Source organism: Colletotrichum jinshuiense, chromosome 7, assembly GCF_051148585.1.
Source record: "Colletotrichum jinshuiense chromosome 7, complete sequence".
In the NCBI taxonomy this organism is placed as follows: domain Eukaryota; kingdom Fungi; phylum Ascomycota; class Sordariomycetes; order Glomerellales; family Glomerellaceae; genus Colletotrichum; species Colletotrichum jinshuiense.
Window position 1 is genome coordinate 237,608 of NC_139314.1, and position 15,611 is coordinate 253,218.

Below are 15,611 nucleotides of genomic sequence, written 5' to 3' on the forward strand. Positions count from 1 at the left end.
TTTTCTTCGCGTAACTCTCTTTCTGGATACCGCGCTGGAGGTGTTTTTCATGGGTTTGAGAGGTATGTTCAGTTTCAGATCTCTGAACCTTTTTGTCACTACAAAAGGATGCTGTTAGTCTGAAAACCTATGTTTTCCTCTTTCTGCTTTGCGTGCTAGTATGCTAGGAGACTGCATTTGAATTTTTCAGACTCTTGAACAGCTCGGTCTCGGATTTCAACATGAATTTAGGTTCCGCACTGAAAAGGTTGTATTCCACACCACCCGCACGAATTGCCTTCGCTAGTTAAAAAAAGACTTCGTCTCAGCATAAATAATTATCAGACCAATGTAAAACCCTATGAAGGGTTTTATGGCCGTTCTGCCACAACTATACAATTAGAGGCATAGATTACTATACCGGTACTGAAGGTATAGCCTATACAGTTAGGAGCCTTAGACAGACACCAGGCAATGTCTCTACTTTAAAAGATTTCATACAGCCATACTGTAAGGGGTTTTCTCAGGCTGTTTTAAGCCTATGATTTGGCCATGTGACCAAGTCGTATATTGTACAGAAGACAATGAGGCACTTTGTGCCTGACATTCTTAAAAATCCAGGACTAGATTCACAGGCTGCTAACTAGTGTCGAGGGAGTAAAGCATCGTCTTGTTGTCGTGGGAGTTCATCTCAAGAGCCGACTGAACGACTGAGCCTTCATAACAGGGCCATTTTCAGCGTGGTCTAAACGAATATCACAGCTTAATTCCTCGTCGTTTAAAGTTAGTCGATCACAGTTCAGCTTACCTTTAAATGCATGTTTCTTACAACCTGTAAACAAGCTCACGTTTCATCGACACGCTAAATCTACATAGTTGAACCAATCACTGACACTCCCCAGCTGTTCAGGGCATTGGGTAGAATTTACTGTGTTTATTCTAGGTTAGTAGTGAACTTAGTTTACTGTTGTGCCGCTATGGCCCCGTTTTACGTGTTGCCGGAAAGTCTCGTACGGTGCAATGGATACTACAGTAACTAGAAACAAAGAGCCTTGATTCATGATGTAATATATTTTCAAAGAGTAGAAGCATGTTTACGTATGTGGCCTCTTACAGTTCATCTTCACCTCTCGCCATGCCCTGCTCGCAATGCTCCTTGTTGTCCACGTAGCGCTCTTTCATTGGGACAGTCCCATAAGCATCGTGACCACCAGCCTTTTGGTACCAGTAAGCGACCACAGCGTAAAGACATTTGTTGTTGTGGCCCCAGTTGTTCGGCTTGTATTTTTCAATGTATGCCTCGAAACTCCTTTGGAACGGGATGTCGTCGCACACATGGAAACGGCAGACAGATGTGTGTCCGTTGGCATCGAGTTCTATGTAGGGTTGGCAGGCATAAGCACTGTCGAATGTCGGAAACGGTGGTTCGGCGGCCCATGCGTAGCCCACGTAGTCCTCTGAACCGGTTCCGAACGTTGACGGAAACTTTTCGCCGTCCACAAAGAACTTCTCGTCGCCCTCGCCCCACCACCAGTCGATTGACTTCTCCCCACCAACACCGTACCACCAGTCTTTTGCTGGCACCTTCGGGTCTTTCCAGTGATTCCAGACATGCATCTGAACGCCGCAAAATCTGCCTGGTCCATCGTCCAGCATCAAGATGGGCCAATCGATATCTCGGCCCTCCTTGATCGGCTTCTCAAGGAAGGCGTCTCGGTGCCATTTAGCATGAAATCGTAGCATTTTCTTCGCCGACTTCTCCAGCGGACGGTGACAAATGGTAAAGAAGAGTTTTTGCTCTTTCTTTCCGTCGTTGGTCACCTTCAGCACGGCACAGTCGGAGAATGGCATGAACCAATGACTGTAGAATCCGCCACCATCAGTTGACCCTTGGGGGAGAGAGCGGTACGTCTGGATTCCCGGAACGCTGCCGAAGAAGTCTCCAAGAGGAGCCCATACACTTGGGGACTTATCATGGTCCCAAGTGATTTGGAAGACAAGTTCTCGCAATATTTGAGCCGTATCGTGAGACTCATGGTCAAGGTCCAGGGGCACCACTCGTATGCCACTTATAGCTCGATTTCCCGTAATCTCGCGCACAGTATGGGTTTTCCCAGGTGGAATTGTGATAGTGAGAGTCTCCAGCGTGTCGCCTCTTGACCTGGGAAGCGCAGACCAGCCGCGGCGATTCAACTCACGGTCGGCAGCAGCAAGTGCTTGACAGGTTTCTCGATCAAAGTTACCGTTGAAGAGTGGGAGCTTTGAATGCTTAGGGAACGAGGTGTACGTGAAATGGTAGTAGGATCCCCATCCTGGTCCGAGACGCACTTTGGCATAAGTATTGTAGGGAATCGGGATAAAGCTGTTGCGACCCCGTGACAATGTCGGTGCTATTGATGGAAAGTTTTGCGGCATGCCTTGGAATCGGTCAAAGAAATCTCTGAATGGCATATCGACAGCAGGCCCTTCACTGTGCTCTTCGTCAATGAAGATCTGAATGCGGCCGACATCCGGCATGGCGGACCAGGTCCGCCAGATAACTCCGGGTCCAAACTGTTCAAAGGCAACGATCCACTCGCCTTCCTCGCGAATAATGCCTCGACCATCATCGTTCGCATCCCAATCTATGTATTTGTCCTCGTCCGGGTCATACCTAGATCGCCTGTCATAGCTCGACATACAACCACCGCGCTCTCCAGATACCGGTGGCTCGGCAAGTCGCTCGAGGTCGTAGAGTCGACGCAAGAGATCAGGATAAGTCAAATCCATTTGGACAAAGGCTTGGAATAGGCGTACCGGTACAGCCTAATATAAAGGTTGCTGAAGTAACTCCTTACAGATGGCTGTGCGGAGTTTCCTCACTTTATACGAATATTGCAAAACCGCATGTAAACATCCACACATGACTAGTTTAAAGTTAAGACCAAACTAAGCTAGGAACCTCCCCCTCCCCTCCCGCATCGGTTTTACTTTGAAACAAGTTGAGTACCGGTACTCCCAACCGTGCCATTATGCTTTCTCGCTTAACTCAGTCGTCTGCATCGACCAGCGTCGCATTACCTGTGCTCGCGACAAACACCATAGTACTTCATGGGGTCCCTCTCTGACCACTGCGGCCCGCCCCTCCGTGCCATCAGATGGGCCAGACAGCAGCATGCGACCCCGCGCGATCCTTTTCACAATCCTTACCTGGTCGCTCTCCTGGTTGCTGTGACCGAAGAGATGAAAAAGTGGTCGCAATGCTACGCTTGCGACGAACTCCCGCAGTAGGAGTTCAAGGTTTGTGCTCTCCTTTTTAGCCCCTCGCCCGCCTCCTTGCTTGCTTTAATCACCCTCCCTCTGCGGCCTATCCTCTTCGTCACTTAGTAAGGGGTCAAAAGTCTGGGAACACGTCACAGTGCGCCACGTTAGATCCACAACAGCTCAAACAAGATAAACAAGTATATCTCTACACCTTAGGTACTAATATATAGCTTTTTGTACAGAATAATGTATTTAAGTACTATATAAATAAATTCACTTATTTAGTTTAATACTCTTAACTGATATTGTAGTAATTTCTATCTCTAAAGCAAGTCTTCTATATAAGAAAGAAAATTTCAATCTAAAAACAGTACTAATAGTACTGTATTTTCCACTAAACTCCACTATATATAAACCGTTGAATCTTACTACTTTATGCTCATTATATAGAAAGACCTATTATATATATATAAAAGTAAATACTATTAGTTTATTAAAATGGTTAAGTATTTAATAAAATTTTGTCACGACCACACCGAGGGCGGTGTGGCGCGGTGTGGCGCGCGCCCGCGGGCACAAGTGGCTGTGGGACACTTCCGCCAAGCCTATTACTAAGCGCCTAGCTCTGTACATATTCCACTACGCGCGGCGCAACAGCCTTCTAATACAACCAACCACTTTTGCCTTTAAGAACCTCGTTTTTACGCTCCCGGCTCGTCACAAATTCGATTGTAATATTTCATAATTTTTCTAAAGTTTTATTCTAGTAGTGGACAACGTGGGCTGTGGTGGGCTGCGGTGGTGTACTGTGAAGTGATTCCAGACTTTTGACTCCCTACTATACGTGCAGCTGGCTGGCAATTTACGGGAGATCTTAGCCTCCACACTTCCACCCCAAGAACACGGGCTACTACCTGAGCATTATTCCTATGTTTGCGGATTATCTGTGCATATGGGCTATAGGTTCAACATCATTATTGATTTTTACAGCTACTGATGCCATCCATACAATGGACCCTCTCGCCCAGTATTGATGTATTGCTTCACTTGACTAAGGGATCTTATGTATGTCCGCTAAGAACGTGTCAATATAGGGAGTAGACAAAATAATTAGAGTAAACAACGAGAATGCCTCAAGCTGAGAGAAGGCGGCGTTGCCTTAGGAACCGGCTGCGAGAGGTTTCACCCCGCCCGGGATGGAGCCCATTTCGGGCTGAACGTCTTATGGCCTGCAAACACGGGATCCAAGGATGCTGGCCTCTATGTAGGCCATGGAGATCCCTCTTTCCGAGTTGTAATTGTTTAGGAGCTCCTACTGTACCGGTACACCAGGCCGATGCACCTCCTTCTACTTCGTGACAATGGCTTGGACAGGCACCACTGAATTTGAAAACTAGCACATTCCAGAAACCAGTTCCACGATTCAGAGTTTAATTCGAACCCGAGTTGTGATTATTTTAATTGAACCGTGGCCAAAATAGAGGTACCGGCAGTGGAATTGTGCGATGGTAGAAAAGGGAATGGATTTGGGCGTCGCCACATGGCCGCAAACGGCCGCCCATCTTCTTTCTTAGAAATGCATATTGGAGCTACCAGCCTCTAAATTGTTCGATCTGGTACACGATTTGCTACTTTTTTTCACACGAATCGCCGCATATGACTTGGCAGCAACTGTGGCGCTCGAGCTAAGACAGACTTCTAGCTACTCTGCTCCAGCTTCCAGCCCGTTTGGCGTGCTTACTTAACCATACGAGCTGGCCAACTCGGGTCCTCCCTTATCCTCCTCATCTTCTCGTCTGGTGTCTTGGATATGTCACACCATTGATCTCACACTCATCCCTTGGCACGGCAGCTGATCTCTTTTGCGTCTTTCTTGCCTTCCAATACGCCCTCGACTGAGACTCAACTTAGCATCGAACAAATCATATCTTATTTTGAGATAAAATAATATTGTCGACCTATCAGGCCTGAATGATTCATAATTGTCGTCATCATGCGGCTGATTCATATTATTCTGCTCCTTCTCCCGCTATGTTTGACGACCTTGGCAGATTTTACCGACGGGCCACAATGTGCCGTAAGAAAATAGACTTGACTTTCCCTGAGAGACTCGTGTTGACAATCACAGCTATCTTGTATCCGGGAAGCTATCCCTCAGACAACTTGCGCTCCTAATAATCAAACGTGTCTCTGTAATGATTCATCTTTCTTTATGTTGATGGAGCCATGCGTGAGGGCGAATTGCACGGTCAAGGAAGCTCTAGGTAAGCCCTCTGCCACGAACCCGACCATGGGGAGAAAGGAAAAGCTTGCTAATATTACATCTAGGGACAAAAAACCTCACATGGACAGCATGTAATTTTCCGACACATGATGATTTCAATGCAACCAAAGCGTCTAGAATCGTTTTGTTCTGCTTGTTACCGACACTCTCTATCATCTTACGCATGATAGTAAAGATCGGGCGAATTTCTTCTTGGGGATTTGATGATCTGACAATTGTATTGGTATATGTAAGTGAAAAATCTACTCAATATGCGAAGTGAAGAAACTTGTCTGACCCTAAATGAAGGCCGTTCTTATCGTATATGTGCCATTAAATATTGTTGGCAAGTTCCCTAAAGAGCGTGTGGCATTAAGATTTGCGTATGGTTATGCTAATACCTTCTTTCAGGGGAGAGAAGCGGAGCTGGAAAGGACATTTGGTCTGCTTCGTTTGAGCAGATTGACCGCTTTTTCTTGGTATCACTTCTCACACCCTTCTTCACCAAGAACAACATAGCCTGACAGCTGATAGATCGTGTACTTGTCACAAGTATTCTATATTATTTCTCTGACGCTAATCAAGACGTCTATTCTCTTTATGTTCCTGCGCATTTTCCCAGGGGAGAAATTTCGCCTGTGGCTATGGGCCACGCAAGTCTTCAATATGTTGATCGGAATCGCATTCTTCCTCGTCGGCATATTTCAGTGCCAGCCCCTCAACCTTGCCTGGACCTTTTGGTCAGAGGAGAGTGAGGGAAAATGCGTCGATATGCCACAGATGGCAATTATACACGGATGTATCAACATCGCACTTGACGTCTGGATGCTCGTCCTGCCCGCAACGCAGGTATGGGGCCTCAATACTAAATGGCGCAGGAAGATCGCCGTGCTACTCATGTTCAGCCTAGGTTTCTTGTAAGTCTCCGCACCTACTTATTCTTGTGTTGAGAGCTTTCTTCTTTTTAGAAAGCGACTGACGCTCCACAAAAGTCTTACGATTGCGAGTGGAATCCGCCTCCAAACGATGGTGGTGTTCAGCAGTAGATCATCTAACCCCACAGGTAAGTGTTTTTACGCAAGGCAAGCCGCAGATATTTGTCCCTATAACTTACCAACCATCAGTCGACTTTTTGCCATCCGCCATCTGGTCAGAAATTGAACTATATGTGGGAGTTTTTACCGCTTGTATACCAAACATGCGACAGTTCTTCTGCAACTACGTTTTAAGGCCTTTTAAAAATGTGGAAAGACTGGGTTCGGTACAGGCGCAAGAAAAGCCACCCGGATCTTTGCCAAAGTCAACTGTACCACCAGCCATGGAGATAGTAGAGGAGTCTGTATAAGTATTTTGCATGCGTTGGAGGCGATGAGAATGACAATACACAAATGACTTTGGCAAACCAAGCACATTTACATGTGTATAAATACCAAAATATAATAGCTTGTATCATCTGGTTCGTTGAAATATCTTTTATCATCATAGGTGCTTTCTTCATACAACGTGCTTGTCGTTTCGCAAATCATGCCTTAAGAGCCGTCGCACTTTCGAAAGATTGTGCATTAACACCTAATTTACTAGCCAATGAAGTGAAGAACGTCAAGTTTTCTTCTTATGGCAGTTGAAGATATTGGTCTACTCAAAAATAGAACCATCGGTGTTTCCAGGTGAATGATAAGAAAGGAGGTGGATGTGGCTGTTACCAGCTGCGCGCCTACCCGGTCGCTGTTTCGGCTCAGATGCTCAGGACAACATCAGCGGTGCCTTCTTCAACGAGACCGTGTTGTCGCAGCTGCGGGCAGAGAACGACATTCTGCGGAACATGGACGACCGCTTCAACCCGATCCGAACTAAATTCAGTGGCGAGCTCCGGCGTGACGTGTACCCGAACGTGTTCGGTTTCCACTGTGATACCAGGCCCGATGGCACGTCGGTCCTGGTCCGGCAATGAGACATGAAGCCATTTACGTTTGTTATCACTTCTAGTAACTGTTATCTGATCCTCGGCATTAAACCCAAAGTGCACTTCGACGTGCGGCTGAACGACTGCCAGGTCGTGCTTAAAAGCGCTCGCCTAAAAGCCGAGAGCCCGGCCCAGCTCATCGTTGACTTAACCTTCACCTTCACGGGCGGATGCGCTGTGACTAATGGCATGACCAAGGTCGCACCTGACCCCGACACCGGCCTGGAGTTTCCACGCCCAGTTGAGCATGTCTTCGAGACAGGCGCCATCCAGACGGGGAACCGCTGGATGTACGATCGCGCCGATGCCCCCAAGACCCAGCCCTATGCGCAGTAAAACCATCCCAAGGCCCGCACCATCGAGCTGGACGCCAGCCATCCGGAGTCGAGCCGGCCCATCCAGACCCCGCTGGCCGAGTGGCAGCTTTAGTAGGACAAGGATGTGGTAGACATGTCTAACGTTACCAGCGTTTGGATCGATGTAGACGCCGTCTATCGGCCGGGCCTCCAGAGCGAAGTGCGCCAGCCCTCCAAACCCTTGCATCTTCTCAGTGGTCCGCACTTCCTTCGCAGCCTGCAGCTGAGTTTCAAGTAACGGACAACGCTGCAGCGCGGTGGTCGGAGTGGCAAGTTCTCCGATCTGAGCCAATTCCTTGCGCCTGCCGCGTACATCGGCCAGATTATGCTGCGAAAGTAGGCCACCGACCTAACCCTCTTGCTTGGCAACAATGCCGAGAGGCGTGCAAAGAGCATGGATCCCGAGTCGCCTTTGTAACGTGCCACCGTGGCCGGTTACACCAGCATCATCCTGGACCAGTTCGAGAACCTGGGACCAGACCAACGCAACAACTGCATCCTCTCGATCTGGCAAGCCAGCGGATGGAATAGCCACTCGGCCCTCATTGTAGGGCTTCATCGCTTCGATCCTGCCCTTGTCGTGGAGTAGGATAAGACCATGCTTCTGGCCTTCATTAAGACCATTCTTATGGGCGCCACCGTCATACTTGGCAGGCACATAGAGGCACCAAAGAAGCTGAAGCCGTACCAGAAGGTTTTAGATCTCTACGAACACATTGAGAAAACTAGTGGTCTTGAAATGTCCTACAATCACGGTGGCGGCATGGGGCTTTGCCGCGGTGCGCACAGCCTACTCGCCCGGCTCCGACGAGCGTTTCCAACACGCAATCTCACTCTTTCGACGCGCAGCCAGGTTGTACAACGATGGGGAGATCGCGTCCGTGGTCAATCAACTTGAGCGGCTACGGAGCAATGGCCCAATCCACCTCAAAAACTTTCCCTAGATGTCGACCGCCGTCTCAATGACGAGTTTGAGCACCGCTATCATACCGACGTCCTCCAAAGCCAAGAGCGACTAGATAGCGCCGATGTACCCGTTGTGCGAACATACATCGATCATTGGACAGCAGAGATGGAAGGCAGACCGAACACAGGAGACATTCGCTTCGCTTCATGACGAAGAAACACTGGAGCTTCTCGCCACTGTGCCGCGAGAATATCCCTTCGCCGATGAGCCGCTGTATGGCTCGCCATACTGGGTCAAGATGGTGGAAGCAGAACCCAAGGCAGAGCAGCCGTTCCGTGTCCACCTCTTTGGAGAGTTCGGACTCGAACCTTACTGGTTCAACTGGAATATCACCCGTAATGTTGCGGAAATGCTTGGCGTGACGGATCCGCAGGACTCTAGCATCCGCTATTATGGCATAGCACGCCCGGCTGTCCCCGCAGAGCTCCTTCTCCCAGGTTTTCCAAGTCTCATGGGCTTTTAATAAAGAAATAACAAGGAGAATTCATAGTCATTGTTTTGTGTGAATTGATTATACTTTTTGAGCGATATGAGATTTAAATGATGAGTTGAAGGGAAGATACAAGACAGGAGTAAGCTTAGCATCTAAAGAAATGAGTGTTTTAAGATAGACATTAAGAATATTTTTTGGTAAAGTGTGGTTTGTTCTAAATATAATTCTTTAGAACTTAGAGTTTGCTATATTAGCAGGGTATCCCTACAGCTGGAACTAGAAATAATTATTAATTAACACCTTCAATTTTAGTGTCTTAAGTGTGAAATCTAGGCGTTTTCATTTTCTATCTTTCTATCCTTTAACAACATCAGGTTCCGCTATAAGATTCAGTCTTGATATTTGCTAGTTACTAATTGCACCGCAACTACGAGACGTAGAGCGCAGATACACAACAAGTGGCAGACCACTATCACCATGAGCCACGTTCTGGCCTCCCTCACTATTTTAAGGTTAGTTCAACCCCGCTGTAGACCACTTTTGTCCAGAAAACTTACCATTGCGAGTTACCCGAAGCAGTGCAACACATGTCGCGGATGTATCCGACGGCCCAACCAACTTCCCAGCTAGAAGGGGTTTTAGTAAATATTTCATCAAAAGGGTTAAGGTAATTACCGTTTGACATGGGTGTTTTCCGTGAAATAAGTATTCTTTACACAAACTTGGGCGTCGCCGTTTGACCAACTCACGAAGTTGTTATGAGGGACGTAGGTCATCGCATCCGGGTTGTTGTTCTGGAGGTCCCACATGAGGTTGTTGATGCTGTTCTTGCTGAAAAGGGCTCCCCTGGTGCCGCATTCATCTCGCTTGTCGAACAGTGAGTTCTCAGTCTCCACTACATCGGTGATATTGAAAGGGCCAAAAGCAAGGGACTCCGGGTGATCTTCAGTGGGGACCGCAGCCGTAGAATAAACGACTGACGCAATGGCCAACAGAAAAGATTGAGTACGCATGTTGAAGTACTAGCTGGCTTATTGTTTCGGCAGAAGGTAAGGCTGAATGAAGCTTGAGTATAGAAGTGTTCCGACTAACCGACGACTAGATGAATATATATCTATTTTCTTTTCAATCGGTCTGTTTTTCTCCTATATATTGACTCTCGACACGAGGCTTGGCAGCTCCAAGTCTGCGGTCCATCGTGCCTCGAATGTGTAAGCAACCGTATAAACTCAGCCAGTAAAATCACAGATTAATCTGCAGTGGGCTCGGCCCGGACCGACCTATGCAAGACCGATGAGGATTAAGGTGCCTATTTTTGGAATTTTCAGCCAATCGCTTATAACCGAAGGCGTCTAGAACCGCTCCTATCCACCTAAACTTATTCAGCGACAGGTTCCAAGTGGGTTTAAAGTGGATATTTTCGGTTGGCCTCTCCGGCTAATTCTTGATTCTGGAGGTAGCACCAGTTAAACGTCTAATTACCTTAAATTCAACACGCCATTCAGTAGTTGGTGGCTTACTGAGAAAGTGGACTTTTTTGACCTCGTGTTGCTCAAATTATGAGCGGTAAACTTGATAGAGTTTTTCACTTTCATAATCCCGATACTGAACTGCCTAATGTGGAAGTATGTGCGAACGGCAACATCCGGTAGGGCGAGTCCCGCGAAAGAACATTCGACAAGACTTTTAACCATTCACTGCAATAAAATAACCGCACTGCGCCGCCTCAAATTCCATGCGCAAGTTCCCATCAACTGCATTCCCACCCATCAATCATCCTAGATTTCCATCGCTTCATAACCGAGCTTTCATTATGCATATCTCTTCGCTACTCACAATCGCTTTGGGAGCTTTGGCTACCAATGCCGCCCCCTTGGAATCTTCTGCGGTCTCTTCCACGCTTGAAATGGTTCGGGAAGGCCCATTCCCCCTCGCCCAACCTAAGCCTACTACAGCTCCCCAAAGCGAGCTTCCCGCGACCGGCCTTGAGAAGCGTACTACCGGGTGTGGCGGCGGCTTCGGCAGCTACAACCAAGCTGATGCAAACGAGCTCCAGCGACAGCTACAGAACTACAACCCCGACAAACTAGTCTACTTGCCTGCATGGTCTTCGTACTCATGGAGCGTTGGTACCGCCAAGGTCTGCGCCATTAACATGTATCTTTCTGATAACACACACGTTAAAGAATGGGAGGCGGGATGGGGCGCGGGATATGTTCGGGACATGTGCTGTGCCGGAAAGTCATCCTGGTGAGTATACTACCCCACTCTCGCTCTGCTACTCTACAGTTGCCCTGCATCGACCTTTCTATGCCTACCCTGCCTGTTATAGTATTGTCATTCAGAGTTGTTGCTGACTCATTGCTAGTACTGGTGGAATCTGCGGTGGTCATGGTGACTCGGGTCTCTCCGTCGACTTCCGTGTCCAGAACTCTGCCAGATCCTGTTCGTGGTGATAAAAAGGCGGAACCGAGGTGCTAGCGCTGGATACACCTGAGAACCAGCAGCATATCGGGTGATTTGTCAGCCATGTTATATGACGAAGACCTTGATGATAGAAAAGTCAAACTCAATAAAAATTTATTATAATTTTAGTAAAATTAACTCTGACTAATGACCCTTTCAAAAACTCACCTCCATTGCTTAATTCGAGTTATCGGTTGTGGTTGGCATTTCCTAGAGTACTGACAGCTTGCTGGGTTGCGCTGAGCACCTTGAAACTACGATAAGTAAGGAGGAATAGCGAAAGGAGGGTTTAAATACTACGAAATGAAGGTTCAGGACGCATCTAAATCACGGCAAAAAGGCACTACATCATTTACTCATTGATGATATCAATCCAGCACCATATTGACAAGGTATCTACAATCTTCAGGCTCTGAGACTAGATCTTTTCGGACGAGGACAAAGTTCCCTTATATATTAGCAAAGGCTGGCTTGTGTGCGCAATAGTTCCGTTACACTTAGACGGTGGCGTGACACGTCAGCGCTTCTGAAATCGTTGAACGTGCAGGCCGTGGCCTTGAGATTCCTATAAACGCACCCCATACTATATGTATACTATTATGTCGTCAAGTTTTCCTATAGGCTAGGCCTTGTCAATGTGCGTCGTCCCTGCTACTTATGTGAGACCGGTTAAAAGTCTCAGCGCTGTGCCGGGAGGCTGAACCCCATAAGCGACGAGATGGTCCTTGATGACGCGGAGTCAATATTTGGCGCTAATAATGCTCTCTCCAAAGCCCCTTGAGGTCTAGGGAAAAGCCATCTGCAAATGTGACAGACGGTCGGACGTTTTTTTAGCTTATAACCAATATGATGAGATGAGCTATATACCTAGTCGAAAGGAAGAAACCAGAGCCATACAAGTAAATCTACATATTATGTGATGTCCGCTGATACTTTGACAATACCATTGTATTTATATTTATATCAGACGAAGCTGAGTATCCTGCCTTCGCTCGCTTCCCGCGGCTCCCGAGTCGTTTTTTACCGCGGCCCCCGAGCCGTGTAAAAAAACCTAAGTAATGACGCTATGGACAAATTCTAAATTCGCTCAGGCACGCGGGCTGGCACATGAATTGTTGGAAGGCGAGAATACAAGCTTGATAACGACGTGGCTAGATCGACTGGGAAGTCGTTGCCGACCCACCGGCTGGAGTCTCATTCACTATCTAGCCGCACCTTGCATGAGACCCGGACTAGTGTACAAAAGGCGGGGAGTTTTGGCATCGTCTGTGCTGACCGATGGGCCATGCGCTAGTGATGCTACAGACCCTCGGAATCCGTTCGCCTGCCTCTCAAAAATGATTGGACTAGAATCATTCGATTCCCATAGCACGAGTCGCCCTAATCAGCGAAGCTATCCTCGTATCTTTGGGTATATAAGGTCATATTTGGGGCTGGATTGTTCCACAGCAATATGACCCTCCTATAATTACGCTCGCAAACAACAAGAAAACGTCCTGAACCTGCTCTTCATTCCGGTATTCAGCTTCCTTAACATCAATACGCCTAACCCTCCCTAGATATCACCGACCTGCTTGACTGGACAACATGACAGCTGTAAGCAAAACTGAAGCCGACGTGGTCATCGTAGGCGCCGGTCTCGCGGGACTCAGCACGGCGGTCAATCTCCGCAAGTCCGGGCTCTCGGTCCTCGTTCTCGAGGCCATGGACCGCGTCGGGGGCAAGACCTTGTCCGCTGATGCTTCACCTCTGGGGGGCAAAGTGGACCTTGGCGCCGCCTGGATCAACGACACCAACCAGAGCGAGATGTACAAGCTGGCCCAGCAGTTTGGCTTCGACCTCATCGAACAGCGCGTTACAGGAATGGATCTGTACGAGACTGCCGCGGGCAATATCGAGGCGGTTCCCTACGGATCCGATACCCTTTCTGAGGCTGGGCATAAGTGCATTGCTCGCTTGATGGAGCTGATTGAGCGTGCCGATCACCAGAGCCCCGACCAAGGGCCCGACGCTGCCATGCTCGATTCCATGACATTCGCTGAGTTCGCGGAGAAGCACTTCCCGGGTGAGGAGGTCCAAAAGTACGCCGACGAGCTTACGAAAGCGCTTCTGGGCGTCAACGCCGATGAGACGAGCGCACTCTATATGATAGATTACATGCAGAGCGGAACAGGGATTGCGAACATGATCGCCGAGACCAAAGACGGCGGCCAGTACCTGAGGAACAGACAGGGTGAGTTTGGATAAGTCTATATGATGAGGGGGTGGCCGTAGTTAACGCACTATACTATCAGGCAACCAGACCTTCTCAGTGCGTCTTGCGGAGCTTCTCCCGGCTGGCTCGGTCCAGTTGTCGTCCCCGGTCACCTCAATCAAACAGCTACTGGGTGGCGGTTGCATCGTCGGTACATACTCAGGGCTGGCGTACCGCGCCAAGCGTGTGGTCGTCTCAGTCCCTACGTCTCTCTACCCAAACATCAGCTTCAATCCGCCTCTGCCGGCCGCCAAACAAGCGTTGGGAGAGAGCACAGCACTGGGATACTACTCCAAGGTGATACTCGTCTTCGACAAGCCCTGGTGGCGGGACGCCGGAATGAGCGGAGTCATACACCCCGTCAAGGGACCCATCTCCTTCACCCGCGACACGTGCTCGATAGACGACGGACAGTACAGTCTCACCTGCTTCATCCTTGGAAATAGCGGCAGAGAGTGGTCCAAATGGTCGGCATTGGAGCGCAGGCGACAGGTTGTCGACCAGTTCGACCGGTTCTTTGGGGCGGTCGCCCGTGAAAAAGGGATAGAAGTACCGGAGCCGGTCAACATTATCGAGGTAGAGTGGACCAAGGAGCCCTGGGCTAGAGGGGCGCCGAGTCCCGTGATGATGCCGGGCACCATGATGGCACAGTCTGGAAAGGCCATCCGTAGCTCTGTCGGGTGTGTGCATTTCGTGGGGACCGAGACGGCACTGGTGTGGAAGGGATATATGGAAGGGGCTATCAGATCGGGAGCGAGAGGCGCCCAGGAAGTTATCGACAGCCTCAAGCTCGTGAAACTGTAGTAGCAGTAGTAATAGTAGTATCAGTAGGAGTAGTAGTAGTAGGAAGAGGCTGTGGTGCCATGTATCAATAGCAACACTTTGGTTGAATCTCAGCATTACATTCCATCTAAATTGATGCAAACCCCTTGCTTCTCCATAGTTACCGACAGGCCGTATGGACCGTAGGCTTGGGGGTCATTATCGTTCCACAGAAAGTCCAATAAATCACACAGACTCTCAAAATATCTCATCTCATAGCGGCTGTGCCAGGCTGCGCTGCTGCTCCGGCCGTACGGTACAGGAGCCTGCGATGACAAAGGGCAACCGTAGGGAGCAGGTGTACTGAGATGTCGACAGCAACTCCCCTGCCCTCAGGAGGGTGTTGACATGCGCCTGAATGGCGAGTATGACAGCGGGATTTCGCACCTGCGAGCCCTGATCGGCGGTGGCCAAACGTATATAAACGCCCTGCCTCACTACTTCCGCGGGCAGGCTCCTCTCTCTCCACACACCGTGGTCCTCGTCGGGCTGCATAGGCGGCATAGACCATTCGTTGATTCCCCTTCGGAACGCGGCGCCGTGCGCCGCCAAGTATTTCCCGGGCGCTCCTGAGCCTACGCCTCGGCCCTCGAGGTGTGCAATCTCGCGCCGCAGTCCTCTGATGGCTTCGGAATAATGGGCCCCGTAGCCAGCGGCATCTCGTGATTGAACGGATGCTTGTAAGTCAAGTGCGTTCCGCTCAGGGCCGGGATGGCGTGCATGAGTAAGACATCGACATGGGCAAGCGGCACAACGGTGGTAATCAAGGGTTTATCCCCCAACTTGCGCATCGCCAAGCAGGGGGCCGTCCTCTGCAGGTAGTGCTTGAAGAACAGTAGCGACAGCGGTGTGAGGTGGGTGGCGG

General features: G+C 49.1%; 6 protein-coding genes across 6 annotated transcripts; 4 read left to right on the forward strand and 2 right to left on the reverse strand.

Moving 5' to 3' along the window:
• Window positions 1–1,089: 1,089 nt before the first annotated feature.
• Window positions 1,090–2,748, reverse strand: EsH8_VII_000068 (glycoside hydrolase family 172 protein; the record flags this gene model as incomplete). Its single annotated transcript, XM_083270201.1, has 1 exon — window positions 1,090–2,748. One exon carries the CDS (start codon window positions 2,746–2,748, stop codon window positions 1,090–1,092), a length of 1,659 nt encoding a protein of 552 aa, XP_083127758.1.
• A 3,403-nt stretch (window positions 2,749–6,151) lies between these two features.
• On the forward strand, window positions 6,152–7,784 carry EsH8_VII_000069 (uncharacterized protein; the record flags this gene model as incomplete). Its single annotated transcript, XM_083270202.1, has 4 exons — window positions 6,152–6,402; window positions 6,454–6,548; window positions 7,225–7,414; window positions 7,472–7,784. 4 exons carry the CDS (start codon window positions 6,152–6,154, stop codon window positions 7,782–7,784), a joined length of 849 nt encoding a protein of 282 aa, XP_083127759.1.
• Window positions 7,785–8,832: 1,048 nt separating this feature from the next.
• EsH8_VII_000070 (uncharacterized protein) lies at window positions 8,833–9,234 on the forward strand (the record flags this gene model as incomplete). The annotated part of the gene is made up of 1 exon (XM_083270203.1): window positions 8,833–9,234. The coding sequence occupies one exon, from the start codon at window positions 8,833–8,835 to the stop codon at window positions 9,232–9,234; it is 402 nt and encodes a 133-aa protein (XP_083127760.1).
• Window positions 9,235–9,757: 523 nt separating this feature from the next.
• EsH8_VII_000071 (uncharacterized protein) lies at window positions 9,758–10,217 on the reverse strand (the record flags this gene model as incomplete). The annotated part of the gene is made up of 2 exons (XM_083270204.1): window positions 9,758–9,830; window positions 9,880–10,217. 2 exons carry the CDS (start codon window positions 10,215–10,217, stop codon window positions 9,758–9,760), a joined length of 411 nt encoding a protein of 136 aa, XP_083127761.1.
• Window positions 10,218–11,110: 893 nt separating this feature from the next.
• Window positions 11,111–11,660, forward strand: EsH8_VII_000072 (SPOR domain-containing protein; the record flags this gene model as incomplete). Its single annotated transcript, XM_083270205.1, has 2 exons — window positions 11,111–11,454; window positions 11,573–11,660. 2 exons carry the CDS (start codon window positions 11,111–11,113, stop codon window positions 11,658–11,660), a joined length of 432 nt encoding a protein of 143 aa, XP_083127762.1.
• A 1,597-nt stretch (window positions 11,661–13,257) lies between these two features.
• EsH8_VII_000073 (flavin monoamine oxidase family protein) lies at window positions 13,258–14,728 on the forward strand (the record flags this gene model as incomplete). Its single annotated transcript, XM_083270206.1, has 2 exons — window positions 13,258–13,903; window positions 13,983–14,728. The coding sequence occupies 2 exons, from the start codon at window positions 13,258–13,260 to the stop codon at window positions 14,726–14,728; spliced, it is 1,392 nt and encodes a 463-aa protein (XP_083127763.1).
• Between the last annotated feature and the right edge of the window lie 883 nt (window positions 14,729–15,611).